At 36.4% G+C, this 15,660-nt stretch overlaps 3 protein-coding genes across 4 annotated transcripts; all 3 read right to left on the bottom strand.

Annotated features, from left to right (window-relative positions):
- Positions 1 to 187: 187 nt before the first annotated feature.
- LOC100263333 (ATP-dependent DNA helicase DDM1) lies at positions 188 to 8,893 on the bottom strand. 2 transcript variants are annotated; one of them, XM_010650855.3, is made up of 16 exons: positions 8,347 to 8,893; positions 7,952 to 8,038; positions 6,746 to 7,021; positions 6,567 to 6,650; positions 5,602 to 5,948; positions 5,322 to 5,511; positions 4,980 to 5,155; positions 4,173 to 4,242; positions 3,901 to 4,090; positions 3,172 to 3,267; positions 2,980 to 3,074; positions 2,777 to 2,896; positions 1,868 to 1,987; positions 1,660 to 1,758; positions 1,451 to 1,558; positions 188 to 750 (listed from the first exon to the last, which is right to left on the bottom strand). In XM_010650855.3, the coding sequence occupies exons 2-16, from the start codon at positions 8,018 to 8,020 to the stop codon at positions 511 to 513; spliced, it is 2,280 nt and encodes a 759-aa protein (XP_010649157.1). In that variant the 5' UTR covers positions 8,021 to 8,038; positions 8,347 to 8,893; the 3' UTR covers positions 188 to 510. The 2 variants fall into 2 exon arrangements, with proteins under 2 accessions (XP_010649157.1, XP_002267239.2); XM_002267203.5 differs by having other exon boundaries at positions 8,379 to 8,890.
- Positions 8,894 to 10,249: 1,356 nt separating this feature from the next.
- On the bottom strand, positions 10,250 to 10,684 carry LOC104879158 (RING-H2 finger protein ATL14-like). Its single transcript, XM_010650992.1, has one exon. It carries the CDS (start codon positions 10,682 to 10,684, stop codon positions 10,250 to 10,252), a length of 435 nt encoding a protein of 144 aa, XP_010649294.1.
- Positions 10,685 to 11,111: 427 nt separating this feature from the next.
- Positions 11,112 to 14,794, bottom strand: LOC100253061 (sulfite exporter TauE/SafE family protein 3). Its single transcript, XM_010650856.3, has 12 exons — positions 14,345 to 14,794; positions 14,087 to 14,246; positions 13,801 to 14,001; positions 13,153 to 13,217; positions 13,007 to 13,046; positions 12,711 to 12,775; positions 12,511 to 12,597; positions 12,351 to 12,401; positions 12,036 to 12,257; positions 11,834 to 11,927; positions 11,575 to 11,715; positions 11,112 to 11,475 (listed from the first exon to the last, which is right to left on the bottom strand). Exons 1-12 carry the CDS (start codon positions 14,579 to 14,581, stop codon positions 11,393 to 11,395), a joined length of 1,446 nt encoding a protein of 481 aa, XP_010649158.1. The 5' UTR covers positions 14,582 to 14,794; the 3' UTR covers positions 11,112 to 11,392.
- Positions 14,795 to 15,660: the final 866 nt, after the last annotated feature.

The raw sequence follows: 15,660 nt of genomic DNA, 5'->3' as shown, positions 1-15,660 counted from the left end.
GGGTAACCCCTTACTTTTCTTTTAGGTCTGAAAATTTTAAGAGACAAAATAAACACAAATCAAGCTAATTTTTAGTTGTCTCTGGATGCTGCCCCTAATGGTGGCTTCAAACTCTTCTTTGGGGTGGGATTGCAACATAACCTTCGACATACTGCTGGCGTCCAACTGGAATCCAAATCCAAATACATAATACAAATACGACGATTGTGATAGTTAAGAAAATATACTGGTGTACAAGGTACATTAAGTAATATGGCAATGTCTACATATATATCACCTTCAAGGTATTAACCTCTTGACTCTGTCTGGGAGAAGGGGCTAACGAAAAATCAGCTCTCTTTCCAAGTATATCTTTTCAGACATTCACAAAATTGAAAGTGAGCTCAATTTCAGAGCATACTTCGGTTCACACAAAACCATGACGTGAAAAAATTGAAGCCCAGAGACACCAAAACACCCAGCATTCTTACACAGATACCTGGCTCCTACCTCCCAATCAGAGAACCTTTATTAGCTATTAAGGGTAGAGAGCATGCCTCCACTTGCGGTTGGTGTCATCACTTCCCAACCAGGGCCCTTCAGGGGAAAGGCATCCGCGGCAGAGTTAGACCTCCCATCATCATTGGAGGTATCACCAATCAAGTCACTGCGATCCAAGATCCGGTCCAGATCTTCTTCACTGATGTCTGTCTGTATCAACTTATCTTCAGAATCTTCTTGATCTTGAAGCAGTTGTAGCAGATCCTCTTCCTGAAGCAACAGAACTCCATTAAGAAAAGGGATAAGGAAAATGCAGTTAAACAAATAACAGATCACATATTCTCATTGCAGAGGAACGTTATTGACAGTTAAATTCTGGCACATGAATGTAGGAGGAAGTGGAGCAACTCATGCAGGTAACTGAACTTAAACCCAATGATAGCTCGGCCTGAAGCTCAAGCAAATGCATTTGACAAGCAAAGGTCCATGCAGGCAGCTCAGCTTCACCACATAGAAGCCCTTTTTTCTTTGGGCATTATGTGCGCATGTTTTGATCAGGAACTGGTTAACATATATCTTGGCCAATGCTAAGGCCACTAAAACAGAAGGAATCCTGAACAGAATATTAGTGATGACTCGAGCTGATCAAAATTTTAGTTTTAGTTTGTTACATCACAACCCAAAATATACAGCTTTACAAAGGAAAGGATAAAATCATAAAGGGCACTTAATGTTACTTGGAAAAAAATGAAAACCAATTAAGTAGCAATGAAAAACTTATTTTTAAGAAAAATGAGGGAGATACAGGAAATACAGAAGACAGAAAATAATAAAATATAATTTAAATCAGTTGCTGGCTTTCCAAGCATAGCACAATCCCCTGGCAAAATCCCACATAACCAATAAAGAACTGCCATGGAAAAAGACCCTAAATGACTTAATAAAAAAGATTGCAGCAGACAATACAAACCTCCAAAACATCCATATTAGGTTTGATTCGTTCTTGCTGGAACTGGCCTTTCCCAATCACAACATGTTCAAGTTTCAACTTACTGAAAGCTCTTTTCAGCATGCGGCCCTGATAAGAAACATTTCCTCAATTTCTCCTCATTACTGATAGAATATCCTTAAGTTCTATGATTTAAAAACCAAAATAAAATAACCATTAGCAAGTTGTACCTCTATAGATTGGGCAGTTGCAAGCCGGTAAACATGAACAGGCTTGGTTTGACCTATCCTATGACATCTATCCATGGCCTGCAGATCCATTTGAGGGTTCTGGGCCACACATTCCACATCAATCAGTTTAGAAGATGAAATACATAGAATACAACAAAAAGGAAAAGAAAGAAAAGAATATGAAACAAATGTGAGATCAGGAACATACCCAGTCACTGTCATACAATATACAAGTATCAGCTGCAGTGAGATTGATACCTAGCCCACCAGCTCGAGTGCTGAGAAGAAATACTCTACAATTGCTGTTCATATCATTGAACTCCTCAATCTGTTTGTAGATGTAGAAGATTTATCATTATACTACAGCAGATTACTTACCAGAACAGTAAGGAAGAAGCAGGCTTCCAATACTACAGTGACTATGAAAATTGGTGGTACCTAGAATGACAGGACTCCACTTCTCTATAAACAGTCCTGTATATGTCCAAATGGGTGCACCAACCACTGGATGGATGATGTAACTAAAAGACAAACAAATTGTTCTGCTTTAAATGACAGTAAGAAACTATCTGTGGACTAGTTTTCTGGACAATTTTCATCAGTTCCTATATGGCACCAACTGAAATTGATGCATTAATTACATTAACCTCTGCATGTTCACCACTGTTATATGGTTATTCTTCAGTAAATGCTCACCTCACACATAAAACGAAACCAATACAAACATAAAATATATCACCACATATGATCATCTGGATAAAGATGAATACATCAGGAACAGAAGGCAATTGTTGGAATGAATTGGGTTCCTTGCTGCATAAAGGAGATGTCTCAAAAAGAACATAGATTGAGATAATAGAAGCTGACTGTAATGAAAACCATAGCCTTAGATTTGACAATATAGTAGACCTAAGTTGAATGCAGAAAACCAAAAGCTACCAAGGGTCTAGGAAAGACAAACGGCTTCCTTTCCTCATAAGCCTAGCTGAACTCACAAATTAGGAGCATAGGTTCTGCCACCCAACTGATTCTGGTTGAAATTGAAAAATAAAAATTGAAAATTTAAATGTTTCTTGAAATTGCAAAAGTTCAGGAATTTTGTAGAGGTATCACCTACCTGTCTTTTTCTTTCATCCAGCCTCACACTACCATCAATTCTACAAACTTCAAGTCCTTTCTCGCTAAAATAGTATTCCATTATATCCAAAATCTTAGTCCACTGAGAGAAGATCAGAACCTGATTGGAAATGTATGACAAGATGAGAAAGCAGATCAATAACAAATCGGAACAGATACAAACTAAAAGATTGTAAAGCTTACTTTATGCTTGCGGGCAAATAACCTTGCCAACAATCTGTCCAGCAAGCGGAATTTGCCACACTGTTCAACTATCTGTTCTACAGGAGGATAGAGATCTGTAAAGAAAGACAATCAAGAAAAAAATGGCTTAAAACTGATATGGTAGAGCAAGAATTTACTTTAAAACCATGGACTAAATTGTAAGTTACATACATGAACCATCAAAGGCAGACTCTAAGAGGTCAGGATGGTTACAGTTCTTCCGAAGTTGGACCATTAAATTGTTAAGCTTTCCTTTCACACCACGCCCTGCATTTTTACAACTGAAACTTAGCACTAAGATTGTATAGTGTAGAATGAATGCTGCATCAGAAATGAATGAGTCAGCCGTCAGAAAGAATGGATAGCAGTATGCTACCATGTTCATGAAATGAGTTAGATTCATGAATATTCCAAGCTAACACCAAATGCTCAATGGAGACGCCAATCCAGCCCAAATCTACAGGACTATTAAATACATAATCAATATCAGGGCCAATACCCTCTAATGTGAAGCCAAATATTAAGAAAAACCCTTTTTCTCCAAGTCTGGTTCATACTCCAACCTGAATCCAGTCACAGGACCTATGACCTCAATCTAAAAATTCATGCTGCTGTTTGTAGGGCCCATTCTCACATACTACCCAATCAATGCCTGATTTTCCTTTAATCCATTTCCTGAAATCCTTGAAAAAAATTACTTTTTCATGGAGAATGATTTTTGAAAGTGCCAATAATTTCACATTCAAGCTACAGCACCATGACAAGAATATGCCAGGGATTGCTGGAAACATATAAGAAAAGAACAAGTTTAGAAACAAGTTCCCAATTATTTTCTTCTGTTCACCAGCGACCCATTATCTAGAAAATGCAGTTATTCACAAGTAACAATGATGCCATTACCAGTGCTTGCTTTCTCTTTTAAATAATTCTCCAATGTCTTATTAACCAAATGATCCTTGAAATTCTTTTGATGCTCAGTCATGGTGGCATACAAAATAATCTCTTTTTTTCTGGGAAGCATCTGCTCAACATCTGACTTCATTCTCCGAAGGAGAAAGGGACGCAATATAGCATGAAGTTTTGACACCACCTGCACATGAACAGAACCCCGGCATTATATATACGATATAAAATATTTCACGAGTAAAAATATGCTCAGGATGATTGCATACTTGAGCCCTTTTCCTCTCTTCCAATTCTTCCACCACTGCTTCATTATTGCACTTGCCTGACAGATCAAACCTGAAATCATGTTATAAACAGATTAAACATCAAATCAAGGCAGTAAACACTCACCATCCTACTTAATGATCACAAATTTACTTTTTGTTCCTAAAATTTACCTTAATCTTCTTAATACATCATCCATCCAATTTAAGAATTTCACACTTTAAATTTCAGAACCTTGTAAAGTATAGATAGAGATCTGTTGATCATAGTAGTAAAGTGCATTGTGTCCTAGTATGTTTTGCACAGATCATCAAATCAGAGAACAGCTCATAGGATTTCAGCATGGTTCAAGAACATGACAAGGACAAAAAAATTAATTAAAAAGGTTTACCAAGAGGGAAAATAGAACTTATAGATTTATAAGCTTCCATTCATACCACCAACAGAATTCCATTCTTCTGTTCGTCAATGCTACAACAGAGCTATTCAAGCTAGTTTGGTTTTATAAAATTATATTGAAAGCATTTAAGCTTAAACTAATAGGAAGCCTTCAATTGAATTTTTAATCAGTAGATGATTACATAGAACCCTCAAATTGAAGTCAAGAAACTATCAAACTCTGCAGATAAAATAATCTGATATTTGGATTATGAACAAACAGAAGGTATCCAATCATCAAGAACATCTCCTTTTTTATAGGTAACTATTATTTGGGTTCATGGCATTGAACCTGGAAACTCCCCAGCCCCTACTAAATCTTTTGCCACTGGGGCAACTCATCAAGGGCAGTAGGCAAAGAATGCTCTTACCAGGACTCAAATTCTTCATGGGATGAGAAAATATCAGGCAATATGAAGTTTAACAAAGACCAAAGCTCTGCCAGGTTGTTCTGCAGAGGAGTCCCAGTGAGCAGAAGCTTATTTTCTACGGGTAACAACTTCAGTTCCTTCAGTAATTTGCATTTACTGTTCTTCAATCTGTGCCCCTTCAAGAGGAAATATCTAGCTAAGATAATTAAATAAAGGCAATAGTGTTCATCCTGACAATTCATGCTTAATTTAAAGTGAAAAGAAAGGAAAATATATGGACCACCTTTTCTGTTATAAGTAAAAAAGAAGGAACATTTATTGACTAACTAGTTTGGGATTTACCTCATCAACCACAAGATATTTCCAATTGTAATGCCTTAGATACTTTCTAGCATCATTTAATGCAACCTCATAAGAAGTCAGAATTATAGGAAATTTGGGGCCAATTGTTCTTGGCATATACTTCATTCGTATTTGATCTCTTTCTTTCCTATTGCCATGGTAGATGATTGCATTTATTGAGGGCACAAACCTTTCCAAAAGAAAAACCAAATTTAAAATAAGCTATAAAAGAAACTTCCTTCAGGCTAGTCCTTTGAAAAAAAATCAAGATTCAAGTCACCTTTTTATTTCATTTGCCCAGTTTGAGAGAGTAGAAAGAGGAGCAATGACCAAATAGGGGCCATCTAACCCCTTTCCTTTTAAATGTGCAAGGAAGCCAATAGTTTGAATTGTCTTTCCAAGCCCCATTTGATCTGCAAGGATCCCATTCAGTCCATTTTGCCATAGTGAGATCAGCCACTTCACACCTTTGATCTGATAAGACTTCAATTTTCCACCTGTCAACAAGGGTACAAGTCCAGCCTGCTCTTTCTCAGCTCTCTCCTCCTCGGTGAGGTTCACATCTTCAGGAGTAGCTCCTTCTTTAGATCTTGTAAGCATGGCTGCAACTGCTCTCTTGGCCTTCCTCTGAAAAAAGTATCATAGCATTGTCTTAAAATAGTGCAGGGAAAAGGTGCAAATGCATGAAGGAAATGAGTTCAAACCTGAAGTTGTAATAAATTACATAAGCTAGCAAAAAGGACAAAAGAAAAATGAAGGGTTCAGGTACAAATACACTGCATTTTTTTTATAGGTAAACAAAGCAAATAAATAAACTGCATGCTCAACATAAGATCCTAAAACAACCAAAGCATCATAGAAATATTAAGAAAGAACCTCAAGGAATATTTGGTTTCAAGGATTTGACACATAACTCCTAAAGACAAAATGTACAACACCCAATGAATAGCTAGAAATAAAGCAGGTGATTTTTTACTATTCAATGAAAAGATCAAACATCCTAAGACCAATTATATTTCAGACTCAAGATATAAGACAAAGACACTAGAAAAAGAAAAAGATAGGTGAGCAGGACTCTAGACCTCAAGAGTCAGGATTGCCAGAGCAATGTTCAACACTTAATTCCACAAATGTGACAAAGAACAGATGTCACAAAGAGTACTAAGATTCTTGGCTCATAAAAAATATAACAGAGTTAATAAAACAAAAGAAATCACACAAATAAGAGAAGAATGGAAACCTTACATTGTTATATTCCGCTTTTCTTTTTGAACCACGACCCCTCTTTTTTACTTCAACAATTTCACTCTCTTTCTCCTCCACACGATTCTGGTGACAGAATTCATACAAAAACTTGATCAATACTCATTAAAATTTATGCAAGAAAGAAAAAGATTCATCAAAAAGTGTAAGCAGGAGGATACAAATGTGATGGAATCCATTTTTTCCAGCAAAAACTCTGAGTACAGCTGGGTCTGTGTTAGAAGCTCATCCAATTTAGTGAACTGGCTGTCATTCAAGTGGGGGGCCTCCTGAGTCACTACTTGTTCTGCATCCTCTTCCTTCACCCGTTCTTTCATCAGCATCTCTTCTTCCTTTGCCATGGTTCCGGATATAAGAGAAGAATCTCCATTTTTTGCATCGAGGGGATGAAGTATGTCATCCTCCATCTTAACTTTAATTTTCTCCTCACAAATACCCTTCATTTTAGATTAAATAACAAAAAAATTAAAATAGAAAAGCTTAATAGTGTTGAATATGCAGAAAATATCTAATACTGATTGAGAATTGACCCATAAACAGTGATTAGAAGTATAAAAGCAACAGACCAAAATTTCTGAAAACACTGAATGAAAAATGATAAATCAATAAATAATACCAGGCTATGTAGATTTTTCTGCCTAAGAATGTCAGCTAATAACCTCAAATCACATTACCAATAAGGTGTAATATAATATAATATTAAAAACAACAAAAGAAATAAATTTGCCATTAAATATGAGAAAGAGCTTGTGAAAATATAGTTTATCATTTGGGGGAAATGGTGTTTTTGTGATGATCCTTTTGTCATTGTCGTTCTTTCTACATTGACATGCATAAGAGAGGGAAAACCGACATCTAACAGAAATGTATCAATAACAATAGCCACCACAGCTATCACCTTAAATTTGAACCATCAGGGTAAAGACAAGCAGCAACGTGCCAAAGCAATAACAATGATAGTTGTAGAATCAGCACCAGTATTAAAACCTTATAATAAATTCGATTCCTAAGACAATATATGAAAAAGGAAAAAAAAAAAAAAAAGTTGGGGATGAAGTTGAACAGAATAACAAGGTTTTCATTTCTGTTTCCAATGGCTTCTTGGTTATCAATACTTTCTTCCCTCCGATTCGATGGGAACCAAAAATAGCAACCTGGAAACCCAAGGTGCCAAAAACAAAATTGCAGAAAAGAAAAATTGTAAGCATATGTGTCTCGTCAGTCGTCACAAACAACAGGCAAAGCATTAGCCCAACACAGTACACATCATTCTCCGAAAGAATGAATAAAGAGGAGAGGAAAATGTTAAAGTTTGCTGCAGAAAACGAACATAAATATAAACGGAAAGAAAGAAAGTGGAATCAAACCTCATCCTCCAGGACTGAAGTCGGAGAATCCGCAGAGGCGTCATCCTTTACTTCGTTACCAGGTACCATTTTCTAACCCTAACAATCCTGCAGAAGTAAATGACTCTTTAAACGCATTACACTAAATCTTATCAGAACAACACAATGAACCAAAAAACGAAACTCCTTATTAAAGAAAAAACCCCTAGGGTTTTCCAAAACATCCGAGTAATGCCCACAACCCAGAGCTCGGTCTGCTCCTCAAGAAAATGAGGGAAACAGACGAGTAACCCTTTCTCTCTCTCGTTGTCCGAGTAACAAACAGAGGACTAGGAATTCAAAATCCATCAGCATCCAGCGAGAAACGCCGTCTGGAAAAAGTGGGAATGGAAAAACCAAAACAAATGGGAACAAACCAGTGAAATGTCGGAATCGGAGAAGAACTCACTTGAGAGCTGCGGTGTTGGTGGTTACAGAGAGCAGACCACAACCGACAAGAGAAGATGGACAGTTCTGGAAACAAGGGAGAGTGGAGGCGAAACATATACAGTGCGATGCTCCAAAATATTATTTATTTTTCTCTTCTCTTTCCTGCACAGGTCTAGGCGGGAAAACGAAGTTTAGTATTTGCCCAAAGAATGTCCTCATAATTACAAGAGAACCTCTTTTCCGACTTTGTCTGTGTTTTGGCCTTTTTGGCCGCCATATGGTCTTCGTGTGGAAAATGATCCGTTAGCGGTTTGGCGACGGTTTAAAAACCTGACCCGATCCAAAAAGGGCAAACGAAGATAGCATGATAAAATTGTAGGGCTATCCTTTCCTAACTTTATGGCATTTTTTGGTTTCACGTGGAGCGGTCCCTGCCCTTGATCGCCTGCCTGAAAATTGGACAAACTTTAATTTTACTTTTACTGCAACATAGTGGCTTATTTAAGAGCCTTTTATAGCTGGACCGCGCAGTACATTCTTCGTACTGTTGTTAAATTGAATATCCGATTGTTCATGGGATGAGTATGCAGGTAAAAACATGGGCTCGGACATTCGAGACTCAGGCTTGGCCCAGATACTTGAATGACTTTACAGGCCTTCGACCAATAGCGGGCCTAGATGGACCCCCTTAGCGTTGGGGCTGAGCACACAAGCCCAACTCATTACCAAATATGTTACTGCCCTCCTATCTGACATGGGAAAGGGAAAGGGGGACTTGAATCAAGAACTTTCTAATTAGGATTGTAAAGATAACTCATATGTGCAGAGATCATCCGTAGAAGTTATCTTTGAACTCAAATATAAAGAGAAGAAAATGAAGGAAAAAATTGAAAGAAAGAAAGAAAAGAAAAAGAAATAAAATTAGGGTTTCAGATGGGGTACTTGGAGAGAGTATTTTAATTATTTCACTATTTTAAAAAATGAGGTGGAGAGAATTTAGATAAATGTCTTTAATATTTCTTATTAGAATTTCAAAATTATTTTAGCACATGTTTTAATTATAAGAGTATTCACATTATTTTTGCCCAGCAAATATATATAAATTACATAGAAGTTGGTGGATGGATTGGTCGGGTTGATGATTAACTTGAATTTAACCCAAATTAAGAAACAATTAATGGAGCTCAACCCAATCTTATTTTTCTAAGTTCGGATTGTTCAAATTAAATTCAAGTTGGTAGGATTGCATAATTAAAAATCCATTTATAATATATATATATTTTAAAATTTTAATGTATTTATTTGAAAATGTAAATAATAAATATGAAAAAATTTCAAGAACATAAATTTATATTTAAAAAAATAAAAAATATATGATATAATATAATTTGATATTTTTTTTCTTAAAAATAGAAAAATAAAATAACTATTATTATATAAGATAATATGCATTATAAAAATTGCAAAAACATTAAATAGAGTTCAGGTTAAGTTCGAATTCTCTGAACCTTAGCCCAAATTCAATCCAAATTTAATTAAATAAAAATAATAATAATTTTAAAAAAAACATTGAACAATAAAAGACAATTTAGTGTTGAGAAGGGTCCCTTCTCAACACTACATTGTCTTTTTAAACTCAAGTCCAACCCGATTAGTGAGGATAATTATTCAGGCCCACTAAACATCAAATTAGATTCGGATTGAATCGAAGTAGTCCATTCAAATTACTTCCCTCGTGCTGTAAAAATACCAGGAGAAAACTTCAAATTAGGGCACGGGAAGAATTAGTCCTTAAAAATACTGTGAAATGATGGGATAAAATAAAAAATAAAATTTCATTAAAGAATCAATTAAAATTTAAAATACGGTAAGTGCTTCAAAATATATAATTCAGGCACACATCTGATAGACAAAGGGCAAGTGCGACATGCGACAGATGGGGCATGCAGTTGGCTTGATCACCAAAGGATCAACACAAAGGTAGTGGAACTTGTGCCCACACTCGTGCATCACCCGGCACGGCTCCCCCTCCTTGAAGCTCTTGCGACAGATACTGCACCCGCTCTCTCCTCCTTCCATCGCCTCATACTTTATAAGGGGCAGTCGCGCCGGCAGCACACTACTCTTTGGCGAATATGATTCAGAACATTCACCTCCTCTTCCCTCTTCTTCTTCTTCCTGTATTTTATCCGGATCCCCTCTTCGGCCCCCATGTCGACGTTGAGAGATCGCTATATTTTTCCGAATGGCACGAATCCAAAAAGCCAACAGCGCCAGTACTGAAATAAAACCTAGACAACCGAAGATGCTGAGCAAGGCAGCCATGCCTGATACCCCTGTGAACCCATGAGAATATGGAGGACAGGCGGAGCTGGAAGGTTTGGGAGGAAATACTGAAGAGATCATGGAGAAGATGAAATGATGTACCGTGAAAATTAACTGGGAATGTTGCATGAGACTAGCGTTCGTGTTCAATTATGGATTTGGTATAGTAATGCCATGTTGCAATATTGGGAGGTCGGTCAGTTTTGGAACCAAATCTAGGGGCTTCCTTTTTAATAACCCAATGCTTTGTACTAAATGGAAGCAAAATTTCTGTATGCATGCTCTGATGAGATGATTTTTTATCTTTGTTTACTTATAAGAAATAACTTTAAAAGGGAGAAAAATGAATAGATTTGCATGTAAAAATGGTAAGTAATATCCTTGAGCATTTTTTTTTGTTGGTAATTGTGTGGACATGAAACAAATGTACAGCATTCACATCTCATCTTATTATTGCACATACTCATTTCTTACACAATTCATAGGCTAAAATTCTATGTAGAATGAACATTGAATGAAAAGGCAAAAACATGATGGGTCTAGGGCCTTCGTAGATACAATTAGTAGAGTGAAATTGGCATCAATTTAACGTAATCAAGGCATAATTTTCATGAAAATGAGAGGAAAAAAAATAAATGGAACAGAAGGGAGACGAGGAAATGTAGCGCAGGTATTTGTATTTTATCTGCTGAAAAACTCCATGAAAATCTAAGACTGATAGCAGAGATCATCGAACCCCATGTACTCATTGTTCGCCAGCTTCTCAACCATAGTCATTATGCCCACTCCGCCTGCAATTCACCATGGAAATTGAGCACCACACCCTCAACACACACACACACACAAATCTGAAAAGCGAAATTGAAAAAAAGATAAAGAGGGAAATATACCTAAACTGATTGCACTGATAAAGATTGTGAGAGCCAAAATGAAGATGATTATTGAAGCCCTGCCTACAAGTTTTATTACTTTTCTGACCACGTGCTGACCAACAAGGGCGGCTATTGTAGCAACTAGGACAAAATAAGAAGCTGCAACAAAAGTATTGAAACATGAGAATAATACTTCATTTTTGTTTTTGATATCAAAGTTTGGTAACAATTGAAATCAATATGAGGAGTTATATATGTTTCTGTTATTGCCACCAACCATATGGGACTGGGAAGCGCCTTAGAAGGTGGTATTGTACAACTGACATGGAGGAGGAGAATGCCATTGAAAAGGTTGATGTTGCACTCGCAACCTGCAAAAAGGGTACAACTTTGTCAAACAATTGGTTTAACGTTGTTATAGACCTGCATGATATATCTGACTTAAAGGCGCTTAAGAGAGGTTGAGGAATGTAGTCTACCTGGGGTGGAATTCCCAATTCAAGAAAAAGGGGTCCCAAGATGAAGCCGCCTCCAAGCCCAAGCAATCCACCCACTAAGCCTGCTACTATCCCACATGAACAGTAAAGAAAAATCTGATGTATCTTCCAGTTTGTGACTTCCTTTCCCTTTGATGCAATCACCCTGGTCCCTTTGTACAAGCATACGGCTTCATATATCGAAACTGAGGCCGCAATGGGTACCTAAGGGATACCGAATTTTGTTATTGAACGGGGGTTTGATACTTGAGATCATATGATATTCAGAAGCCAATTATCTCATGCTGGAGATCTTACCTGTAAGCAATTCAGAACCCAATACTCTATTGAGCACGTCACCGTGTATGTCTGCATAGAGATTTATAAAAACATCATGTTCAGTATGCAGCTAAAGAGGTTACGTAGATGAATCAGAAAGACAGGTGAGATTTTCTAGGCTGCTTGATTAACGCTATACCTTGACAATCTGAACAGCAAGGAAAGCCACCCACACGTACACTAGCAGTGCCAACTCTTTCCAGCAAATGTTGTATATGACGGGAACCTGGATGGAGTTGATAATAATTAAGAGAGAAAGAAAACAGTTAATTAGTTGAGAATCAGTCTGGGAGGAGTACTAGTCTGGTGGAGAAACGTCTGAGGTATTCTCAGACTTACGTGATCATCTCGGATGGTAGCCGGACCACTGGGTAGTGGTCTGTAATCCCCTCCTCCAGTATTATCTGCAATTGCATGAGACTATTAACACAAGATCTTATTTATGATCATTTTGCAGCTACATCCACCAATTTATCTCATTCTTCATCTCCCAAGAACCAATCCTATATGTTTCATTTCTGGGTCAAGCAAGCTCTCAAGGGGTTTGTAGTGATATTGATTTGGATCATGGATGAAAATTTCATGCATTTAATTTCATTATTTCTGGAAACATTTGCTTAGAGGACATTACTCACCAGTTGGCTTGGTCTCTGCTTCCAACAGCCTAGCTGCTTCCTGAAAATAAAGCCAAATCTCAAATTAAAAAGCTCTGAGACTAAGGAAAACCAAAGAGAGGCAATAATAATAATACTAATAATTGTAGGTGAAAATTTTGAATAACCTTCTTCATGATTGTCTCCTTCTTCCATGTTTCTATGCCTTTGAATAAAGCCTTAGTTGATGTACCTACCGCCATTATAGTTTTGAGCATAAGTGCATAATTAACAGAGAAGATATGCAGTTGCTCAGAAAGAGGTACTAACTTGTAAAAGAAGATTATAATTGCACAGGAAAAAAAAAAAAAAGTTATTAAGTTAGAAGAAGAAACCTTACGTCATCATTACAAAAATTAAATAAATAAATAAAGCAAGCTAAGAAGTGTTTTAGGAAATAATTTTTAAAAATAATTTTTGAAAAGAGTTTTTAAAAATTGTTTTTTCTTTTTATGTTTTGTAAAACAAAAATTTGCTTGATAATTTGATATGTTTTTAACTTTTTTTTTTTTTATATTTTTAAAAATAATTTTTATACGTAATGCTTTAGTTTTTAATGATCATTCTTTGTATTTGCATAATTGTTTTTAAAAAATAAGTAAAAACAATCTAAATTTAAAAGATTTTTTGTTCTTTTTTTTTTTTTGTTAAATGTGTTTTCAAAAACAGTTATGGAGCAACCTTCTGCACTCAAGAAATAAAGATGAAGTCTAACTCTCCAAGGAACCTTACTCACTATAAACCATCTGTGAGACAAATAGATGGTGAATTATTACCTAAGAAGAGGATGATAAGGAGAACAGTGACCATCCAATCAGCAAAGATGACATTGAAGGCAACACCAATGCTGATGCCTAGCATGAGCATGGGCTGGAAGAGCAAGGCCAGGTCATAATCTATGATGGGCATGTCTAGTGTTGGATGTCTAAGCCTCATATTGTAGTATACTGTTGATCCTGCAGCCCCCATTATCATACCTGCAATTCACACACAAACTGTAAATAACCCTTATTATTTAAAGTTTTCTTACACCTTAATTCTCATGTAAAATCAGTAAGTTACATTTAGAAATGGCAGTTGAGGACTTGGGGTCGAAGCCGACGATCAAGGTGAGCATTGGAACAAAAATCCCACCGCCTCCTACTCCTCCTACACTCCCCAATGCTGCACCAAAGAATCCAATTATTGAAGCTACCACCAGTTTCCACCCAAACTTCATATCCTGTTCAACCAAAATATAGAATATCAAGATATATAATTAAAGATACTATGATAGTGAGATGTGTTTGGTTGAACAGAAAAGCGGTCTTCTTAACTCACCGGCCAAACATGCTGATATGAAGACTTCCCACTCTGCCAGAGAAAGTGAACCACTTTGGATAGAAATCCTGGTTCCTTATTTTTGTTAACCAAATGTTCAGCTGGCCGATCATCTGCCTTCAAAAGTCTCTCTGCATTGCCTACACCACTCATCATGACAAGCCCCAAGCACACCACCAATGCTGATGTTGCTGCTACCGCCGCTACAGCTCGCTGGTTAACCCCAAGCCGAGCCATGTTGGTTGTGTGAGAACCTTGAAAGCTAGCACACACCCACACAGCTGCTCTATGGCTAGTGAGAACTCCTATTCCAATTTTTTTTATTGGAATTCCTTTTTTTTTTTTTTTTTCTCTCTCTCTCTCTCTTCTTCCTGTTCTGTGTCTTTCTCCTTGAAGCACACAGGCGGGGGAAGAGATGAGGGAATGAGGAGCGCACTCTTCTCTTCCTTCCTGCTCTTTACATTTATAAATCTCTCTCTGGGTAATTCAGGTGCTTTTTTTTTTTCTTTTCCTTTTTTAATCGTAGAGGTTTTTTTTTATTTTTTATATTTCATTCACTTTTTCAGTTATTTGTCACATCAGACTACATCAAATAATAACATATGGGTATTTTCGCGTGTGCTTGAAATATCATTATGAGATTTTAGATCGAAATTATACGTGGGGCCTCTGAATGTTACATAATATTCATTATTGAGAAAAAAAAAATCTTTTAAGATGATTCCATTGGATCAAGTCATTTTTTAAAGATATTATATATATATATATATATACACACACGTTAATGTCGATGATTGAATTATTCGATCAGCTCGTGTGAATTGAAAGGGACAATGCCAAGTTTCATTATTATTATTATTATTTTATGTGATGATTAACGAATTTAACTCTATTATATATTTAGTATTTTTATATTTAAAATTTTGTTTTTTTAGATAATGTGACTGTAATTGTAACTTCTCATTTTTTTTTTATTAATGGATTATTGAGTATTGTTACATTTTATGCATATAAAAATTACATTCATCGTCAAAATATGTAAAAAACTCTTGTTATTTTTTATTTATTTATTTTGTGGTGGTGTGCGATTTGGTTAATATACATATATTTTAATGCCTTCTCAAGAAGGGGCATTAGGCGACACCCATGGCTGTTTTTAAAATTGAGTGGAGCCTGAATATTTTCAAAGGAAACTTTTGGCATGGAATCATTCTATTTTAATGTTTTCATTGGCAGAATGGCAGAAGCTGCCAATAGGTAGTTGTGGGCCTTGGTGCTTTTGAGCCACTTGTCAAACTGGCAATGAACAGAAGACC

The sequence above is a fragment of the Vitis vinifera genome, chromosome 4 (assembly GCF_030704535.1).
Source record: "Vitis vinifera cultivar Pinot Noir 40024 chromosome 4, ASM3070453v1".
Classification (NCBI taxonomy): Eukaryota; Viridiplantae; Streptophyta; class Magnoliopsida; order Vitales; family Vitaceae; genus Vitis; species Vitis vinifera.
Note: the sequence above shows the minus strand (reverse complement) of the source record. Positions and strands in the feature narration are given on the sequence as shown.

What these genes read in the sequence shown, in the direction of transcription:
- LOC100253061 (XM_010650856.3), bottom strand. Translation starts at nt 14,581, where the DNA reads ATGGCTCGGCTTGGGGTTAACCAGCGAGCTGTAGCGGCGGTAGCAGCA. An exon ending in CTCAACTGCCATTTCTAAAT is followed by an intron (nt 14,002 to 14,086) that starts GTAACTTACTGA and finishes TGTGAATTGCAG; the next exon opens with GTATGATAATGGGGGCTGCA. An exon ending in CCTTATCATCCTCTTCTTAG is followed by an intron (nt 13,218 to 13,800) that starts GTAATAATTCAC and finishes TAATGGCGGTAG; the next exon opens with GTACATCAACTAAGGCTTTA.
- LOC100263333 (XM_010650855.3), bottom strand. Translation starts at nt 8,020, where the DNA reads ATGGTACCTGGTAACGAAGTAAAGGATGACGCCTCTGCGGATTCTCCG. An exon ending in AAATGGATTCCATCACATTT is followed by an intron (nt 6,651 to 6,745) that starts GTATCCTCCTGC and finishes TTCTGTCACCAG; the next exon opens with AATCGTGTGGAGGAGAAAGA. An exon ending in CAACTGCCCAATCTATAGAG is followed by an intron (nt 1,559 to 1,659) that starts GTACAACTTGCT and finishes GTTTCTTATCAG; the next exon opens with GGCCGCATGCTGAAAAGAGC.
- LOC104879158 (XM_010650992.1), bottom strand. Translation starts at nt 10,684, where the DNA reads ATGGCTGCCTTGCTCAGCATCTTCGGTTGTCTAGGTTTTATTTCAGTA.